The 8,303-nt window shown below is 53.4% G+C and overlaps 1 protein-coding gene across 6 annotated transcripts; it reads right to left on the reverse strand.

Annotated features, from left to right (window-relative positions):
- Positions 1-1,729: 1,729 nt before the first annotated feature.
- Positions 1,730-7,667, reverse strand: LOC138638805 (uncharacterized). 6 transcript variants are annotated; one of them, XM_069728410.1, is made up of 3 exons: positions 4,490-7,664; positions 3,868-4,070; positions 1,730-2,997 (listed from the first exon to the last, which is right to left on the reverse strand). In XM_069728410.1, the coding sequence occupies exons 1-3, from the start codon at positions 5,715-5,717 to the stop codon at positions 2,971-2,973; spliced, it is 1,458 nt and encodes a 485-aa protein (XP_069584511.1). In that variant the 5' UTR covers positions 5,718-7,664; the 3' UTR covers positions 1,730-2,970. The 6 variants fall into 6 exon arrangements, 5 of the variants coding, with proteins under 5 accessions (XP_069584511.1, XP_069584512.1, XP_069584509.1 ...); XM_069728411.1 differs by having other exon boundaries at positions 1,746-4,070; positions 4,490-4,632; positions 6,399-7,636; XM_069728408.1 differs by having other exon boundaries at positions 1,746-2,997; positions 3,942-4,070; positions 4,490-7,631.
- Positions 7,668-8,303: the final 636 nt, after the last annotated feature.

Genomic DNA, 8,303 nt, shown 5'->3' on the forward strand with positions numbered 1-8,303 from the left:
GCCACCTCCACATCTCCCCTCTCCATATCTCCTCCCTTGACATCTCCCCCTCTCCACCTTTCCACATCTCCCCCTCTCCACATTTCCCCCTCTCCACATCTCCCCCTCTCCACATTTCCCCCTCTTCATATCTCCCTCTCTCCACATCACCCCCTCTCCACATCTCCCCCTCTCCACATCTACCCCCTCTCCACATTTCCCCCTCTCCACATCACCCCCCTCCACATTTCCCCCTCTCCACATCTCCCCCCTCTCCACATCTACCCCTTCTCCACATTTCCCCCTCTCCACATCTCCCCCCTCCACATCTACCCCTCTCCACATTTCCCCCTCTCCACATCTCCCCCCTCCACATCTACCCCTCTCCACATTTCCGCCTCTCCACATCTCCCCCTCTCCACATCTCCCCCTCTCCACATCTCCCTCCTCCACATCTACCCCTCTCCACATTTCCCCCTCTCCACATCTCCCCCCTCCATATCACCCCCTCTCCACATTTCCCCCTCTCCACATCTCCCCCCTCCATATCTACCCCTCTCCACATCTTCCCTCTCCACATCTCCCCCTCCACATCTCCCCCTCTCCACATCTCCCCCTCTCCACATCACCCCCTCTCCACATTTCCCCTCTGCACATCTCCCCCTCCACATCTCCCCCTCTCCACATTTCCCCCTCTCCACATCTCTCCCTCTCCACATCTCCCCCTCTCCACATCACCCCCTCCACATTTCCCCCTCTCCACATCCCCCCCTCTCCACATCTACCCCCTCTCCACATTTCCCCCTCTCCACATCTCCCCCCTCCACATTTCCCCCTCTCCACATCTCCCCCCTCCACATCTACCCCTCTCCACATTTCTCCCTCTCCACATCTCCCCCTCTCCACATCTCCCCCTCTCCACATCTCCCTCCTCCACATCTCCCCCCTCCACATCTCGCCCTCTCCACATCTCCCCCCTCTACATCTCCCCCTCTCCACATCTCCCACTCCACATCTCCGCCCTCCACATCTCTTCTCTCCACATCTCCCCTCTCAACATCTCCCCCCTCGACATCTCCCCCTCTCCACATCTCCCCCCCTCCACATCTCCCCCCCTCCACATCTCCCCTCTCCACATCTCCCCCTCTCCACATCGCCACCTCCACATCTCCCCTCTCCTTATCTCCTCCCTCGACATCTCCCCCTCTCCACCTCTCCACATCTCCCCCTCTCCACATTTCCCCCTCTCCACATCTCCCCCTCTCCACATTTCCCCCTCTTCATATCTCCCCCTCTCCACATCACCCCCTCTCCACATCTCCCCCTCTCCACATCTACCCCCTCTCCACATTTCCCCCTCTCCACATCTCCCCCCTCCACATCTACCCCCTCTCCACATCACCCCCTCTCCACATTTCCCCCTCTCCACATCTCCCCCCTCCATATCTACCCCTCTTCACATTTCCCCTCTCCACATCTCCCCCTCTCCACATCTCCCCCCTCCACATCTACCCGCTCTCCACATCTCCCCCTCTCCACATCTCCCCCCTCCACATCTACCCCCTCTCCACATCTCCCCCTCTCCACATCTCCCCCCTCCATATCTACCCCTCTCCACATCTCCCCTCTCCACATCTCCCCCTCCACATATCCCCCTGTCCATATCACCTCCTCTCCACATTTCCCCCTCTCCACGACTGCTACGACCCAAGAACGTTTGCTCCCATTAAGTGAAAACACAACAGTTGTCAAAACTTTAAAAACTTTATTGGGAAATATAGTCAAACCATTTCCATCTTTTCCTTTGGGTAAATATTTTGGTCGCAGCTTAAACAGGCACTATCTGCCAACAAATGGGGTGTAGGGAGATTACTGCCATCCGGACTCCCGGGCAGGTATCTTCACCACCAACAAAACTCCACCCTTCCGCAGCTGCAACTGAATCAACATCTAACAAAAGGGGAGGGAGGGCGGGAAACAGGTCCGGGTCCTGGGAGGGATGTGGCTTCAGCGCTTCCCGGCGCCAAGAGCAGGGGATAAGCCACGCCCCCTCCCAGGGAGTTAACCCCATATTCCTTTTGGCTTCACTTAAAGGGAGATCTCCGAATACCAGAGTGGGGGGGGGGGGGAAGGCGCAGCAGTCAGGGGACAGCGGCATAAGCCGCAGTGTCCCTAAGACTGCTACGACCCAAGAACGTTTGCTCCCATTAAGTGAAAACACAACAGTTGTCAAAACTTTTAAAACTTTATTGGGAAATATAGTCAAACCATTTCCATCTTTTCCTTTGGGTAAATATTTTGGTCGCAGCTTAAACAGGCACTATCTGCCAACAAATGGGGTGTAGGGAGATTACTGCCATCCGGACTCCCGGGCAGGTATCTTCACCACCAACAAAACTCCACCCTTACGCCAAGGAGGAGCGAATCTAGAGAGCTACGACCCCCCCAAAGAATGCATCGCCTGAACCACCCCTTCTCTAATACCATTGAGGAAGATGTCTAAGCCCGCCTCGTTCAAATGGACTCCGTCTGGAAGCAGAAAACCGGAATTGTCCCCTTCCAGCCGATGGTGCCGAACCACTACACCATTCTTAAACCTTACGAATCGTGATATCCTCTGATTTAGCGTGCGTCTGGACCTCTCCATAGCATTCAATTCTCTGGCACCCCGCCAAACCAGCCTTGGGATTATTTCTGACCAAACTAGACGCATCAACGGGAAGAAACTCGGGAACTTGTCCATGTCCGATCTGATCAGCGTAAGCAGTTCAGCCAGCGGGAACGAAGCCAGGTCATTTCCTCCGGCATGAATAACCACAATGGTGGGGGATGAAGCCACCCGTGAAATGTGCACAATCTCCGGAAGCACTTGGGACCACATCATGCCTCTCAAGCCACGCCATATCACGTCGACGTCGTTGAATCCCAAAGATCGCCCTCCTGGGCACAACTCGGCGCGTCGTGCAGCCCAGTAAATGTACGAGTGGCCCACTATCCAGACGCTGGGACGCACCCCATCTAGGAATAAAAATGTACAGTTAGCCAACAACCCATTACCCAACAACCCCAGGAAGTTCCCCAACGAAATACCCAACCTGTTCCCGGATATAATATTACCGAAAACGACCAACTTTATAACAATAAATCAGGCCTGATGTATCTAGTAAAACAGCGGGATCTCCATCTACCCACCCTTTGAATTTCTGATTCAAATAAACCCGCTCTAGAAGCTTCTGTTGCTGCACCTATCCGGAATGAGTGAGTCCCAAATTCTGCCGCGGGCAATCCCAATAGTGACAACGTTCGTCTCAATATAGCTAAGAATTGGCCCGACACTAGGGAAAGCCCATTCTCATGAATGAAAAATTGGGAACCATCCCTTCTGAATCGCATGTAATTCCTAGTTAACATTAATGGGCAAATACCCTTGTTGATGGCAAATATTGGGAACCAAGTACCCCTGCCGTCCTGATCAGTTTTGGATTTGCATATTCTGATTCTTAAACCATCGTCACAAATTAGTATGTCTTCTCGCCTAAGGCCACCAGGTTTATTCAGGGCAGTAGGAACAATCTCACTGACCCGCATGGCCCCAAAGAATGCTATGCCAAAAGCCGCCGATGTTAGCGCAGCTTCGTATTTAGAATCACAAACAGATTCCGCAGCTTTAACCAGGCTCACTAGCAATTCAAAGGAGATAGGGCGCCTGTTATCACCGTGTTTGTCCGTTCGTCGCCAACCCTTCAGTAGCTGACTTACTAGGAAGTGTTTCGTGGAATCTGGCCAACCTCGTAGCTTGAAATGGAACGCTAACGCCGACACGCGGTTACGCGCCACTGAACCAGACACTCCCATGGCATGCATTTTTGATAGAAATGCCATTGTCACCTGCATTCGAGCATCCTCCGAAGACCCCACTGGTTTGCCGTCTGCTAAAAGACACCACTCCTCCCATGCCTTACCATAGGCTTTCCAAGTCGACGGGGCTATTGATGAGTGTATTAATGGCATCAGGTTCCCAGGACATCCCAGATCGAATGTGGGCAATCCACCTCCTCCAAGGGCTCCTGAAGGCGCCGTCCCAGTAAATCCTGCGAGTAAGACCCAGTTAATAAACCATAAACATTCTCATTGCTGACGGTTAGTGCATACGCTTTGAACCAAACATTAAACGTTAAGCATTTTAATACTATGAACCTAATCAGGTCTAAAACCAGCGGTGAAGGAGACGCTAAATAGTTGATGGCATGCGCCCCGCCAACGGTTTTGAGTTGTAAACGAATACGCTTGTTGGCCAATTGTGAACCCCAGACTTCCATGGCAACTGCCACAGGAAGAAGGTCGATCAAAGTAGGAACTTCGTTCCACTTCCTGGAAATCCAGAAAGCAGGCCAATTTGAAGTACACAATTTGTCACCAAAGCGAACGCTGAAACCCGTGTGACTAGATGATGCAAAAAACAAGCCCATGTCCACGTTAGAGCATTCTGACTCCTGAAAGCAAGTCCTACCATTGTAACTGCTGAGGAACAGCTTCCATGTGTTTAAATCAGAACGTAGCTGTGCTGTAATCCTGATTCTATGATGTCTTTGACTCAACCCTCTCGTGGCTAACATCAATCTGCGCGAGAAGATCCTGCCCGTTGGCATGACCCTGCAGGCAAAATTTAAGGAGCCAAGCAGAGATTGTAATTGAGTTAATGTGACCTTACCAACTGAGATACACCCGCTGATGAGATCCAGCAGCTTGTCAATTTTTTCCTTTGGCAACCTAAATTCCATAACGACCGAGTCGATTCCGATCCCGAGGAATGTGATCACTGATACTGGTCCTATCGTCTTCTCTGGGGAAAGTGGGACCCCAAAATGTGCCATGGTATCTTTGAATTGGGCAAGGGCCGTGGCACATACGTCTGAGCCCGCTGGCCCGACTATCAAAAAGTCATCAAGATAATGCGTGATGGCGGTTAGCCGGGTAATCTTGCGAGCAACCCATTCTAAAAACGTGCTAAATAACTCAAAATAAAAACAGGAAATTGAACACCCCATGGGAAGACATGTGTCGTAATAGTATAGATCCTCAAATTTAGCCCCAAGTAGGTGGTGACAATCCGAGTGTACCGGGAGCAGCCGGAAAGCAGATTCTATGTCCGATTTGGCCATAAGGGCCCCCGGGCCAGCATTTTTGACGAGGTCAACTGCTTTGTCAAATGAAATATAGGTGACGGCTGTTTCGTCACTGGGTATACCATCATTGACAGACATACCCTTGGGGTATGAAAGATGATGAATTAATCGGTATTTACCTGCTTCTTTTTTGGGGACTATACCCAGGGGTGAAACACGTAAGTTAGGGAAAGGGGGAGAATTGAAAGGACCACGAAAACGACCCAACCTGATTTCCTTCCCCAGCTTCTCTGCTAATACGTTGGGTAATTCCTTTGCTGATTGTAAGTTAGGGGCTGATTGTGGCTCTGGTGACCAAATAAACGGGATGAAAAAAGCAAAGGAGAAACCGTCACGCAGCTGGGCCGCGGCCGACTTATTGTGGTATTTGTCCAGCCATGGCCCCATTCTTTTTACGCTCACCGGCGTCGCTAACCTCACCTGTAGAGGGGTTTTTCCCGGAGATAGCTTTTTGGGGCGGACGTGTGCATTTCGCCACTGGGTGGGGGCCTCCGCATGATGAACACTCATGTCTATATTTGCAGAGCCCATAGAACTTACAGTGCCCTTCATTAAATAACCAGCAAGAACCTGGTCTACGAATGGCTGTTGCTGCCGCGTTGTTATTGGACCCGGCAGCGGGCCCGTGAAAGGATTGGGTTGTTCTCTGAGCCATCATCAAGCGGAGCCACGAATCCGTGGCTTTCATACCCCAGCCCAATTGAGGATTGGCGGCCAATCGACGGCGGAAATCTTCATCATATTTCCACCATGCCGATCCCCCATGTGCCTTATAGGAATTGTAAATGCTATCTAAATATATAAATAGCTCGGAGCACCTTTCGGGGTGCCTTTCCCCCATAACGCATCCCAGAACCGCAAAAGCTTGCAACCAGTTATTAATGGTTTTTGCAACTTTTGGCTTGCGTTCATATGTTTTATCACCCAACCGCCTCTCTCTATCAACCGAGTGCTGATCCGTGGAAACCAGAGACCATATGTCAATGAAATCATTGGCCCAAATTTGTTCCTTAATGGCGCTATCCAAGTGGGCCCCTAAAGGAGGGACCCCACAGAATAGGCCATCTTTATACACATCCGGGCGGGGAGGAGGGGGCTGCCTGGACAATCCCGCTGGTTGTAGCAATTTTGGATTGACATAAATCCTGTTTCCTGTGTTTGTATTGGCTACTGTATCTGAAAGGTTGGTGTTGGCTCTCTCCCCTCCCCATGCCCCGATAAAGGGGTACTCACCAGACGGTGCACCGGTATCCGGACAGCTTGCTTCCCATGCCACGGGAGTCATCGGACCTTGACGCTCCATGCGATGTATAGACCTACAACGAGAAGACTCCTGCCTGTGTGACCTGCCTGAAGAACTACCGGATGAAGAAGGCGAGTGCCACCGCGAGGCTCTAGACCGTCTACTACGCTGGCTGGACCTAGATCTATACGAACGCCGTTTGCTAACGTGACGCTCGCGCTTCCTACGTCCGCTTCTGCGATGCTCTCTGGGGGATGACGATGATGACGATGATGCTCTGCGCGCGGAGCGGATACCCGCACTCTGCCTATTGTCCAGAGCCGGGGTGCAGGCACCCTGAACTGGGGCACGAGCACCGGTTGCCATCAACGAACGCGAAGCTGAGGCGTCCTGGTGTTCAACTACTGTCACTTGAGAGGGAGTAATTTGCCCGCCCGGTATTTGCGAATACGGGGTACTAAAGATGAGTGGGTAAGGTGGAAACTGTGATTCGCCCCCTAAACTAGCCTGGGAGTATGCACTATGCTGACCTTGTGCTAATATTATGTGATGTGATCCCATGTTCTGCTGCGCTATGGCTGCCGTGTCCTTGCTCCTGTCCATATTGGCAATAGCTTCCCCCGTGCTCCTTGAAAGTGGAGGAATGCCTCCCTGCGGAAGCAGACGTTCCCTGGACCCCCCCCCATGCTGTTTCTAACTAATTGCACAGGTCCGGCTGACACCGCTGTCGTTTGCAGACTTGAACTCCCTCTCAGTGTACCCGGGGCAGAAGGGGGTATAAAGCTTACGTCGCTCAAAGCCGTCCCCTGTGTCTCCCCCACCTGCTGCAAAGCGCTTCCCCCAGTCTCCCTGGCGCCCAGACCAGAGGAGGCGCGCGCACGAGAGCTGCGCGCGCTCTTCTTTGAAAGTACTGGCGGGCTCAGCCGTGCCGGAGGTCGGGTGGCTCTGCGAGAGCGCCGACCCTCCGGCGGCGCCGCCTGCACCATGGCAGGGAAGGAGTCGTTCCCGGTTAGCAAAGCTGCTAAACAAGCGCTGCCTTCCCTGCCGATCCTATCCCTCACCGCACTCTCCAGCGGGTCCATAATCCGGCAGCCCAAACAGGTCCGGGTCCTGGGACGGATGTGGCTTCAGCGCTTCCCGGCGCCAAGAGCAGGGGATAAGCCACGCCCCCTCCCAGGGAGTTAACCCCATATTCCTTTTGGCTTCACTTAAAGGGAGATCTCCGAATACCAGAGTGGGGGGGGGGGGGGGGGGGAAGGCGCAGCAGTCAGGGGACAGCGGCATAAGCCGCAGTGTCCCTAAATCTCCCTCCTCCACATCTCCTCCCTCCCCATCTCCCCCTCTCCACATCTCCCCCCTCCATATCTACCCCTCTCCACATCTCCCCTCTCCACATCTCCCCCTCCACATCTCCCCCTCTCCACATCTCCGCCTCTCCACATCACCCCCTCTCCACATTTCCCCTCTGCACATCTCCCCCTCCACATCTCCCCCTCTCCACATTTCCCCCTCTCCACATCTCCCCCTCTCCACAACACCCCCCTCCACATTTCCCCCTCTCCACATCTCCCCCCTCTCCACATCTACCCCTTCTCCACATTTCCCCCTCTCCACATCTCCCCCCTCCACATCTACCCCTCTCCACATTTCCCCCTCTCCACATCTCCCCCCTCCACATCTACCCCTCTCCACATTTCCCCCTCTCCACATCTCCCTCCTCCACATCTCCCCCCTCCACATCTCCCCCTCTCCACATCTCCCTCCTCCACATCTCCCCCCTCTACATCTCCCCCTCTCCACATTCCCCACTCCACATCTCCGCCCTCCACATCTCTTCTCTCCACATCTCCCCTCTCTACATCTCCCCCCTCGACATCTCCCCCTCTCCACATCTC

Source organism: Ranitomeya imitator, chromosome 5, assembly GCF_032444005.1.
Source record: "Ranitomeya imitator isolate aRanImi1 chromosome 5, aRanImi1.pri, whole genome shotgun sequence".
NCBI lineage: Eukaryota > Metazoa > Chordata > Amphibia > Anura > Dendrobatidae > Ranitomeya > Ranitomeya imitator.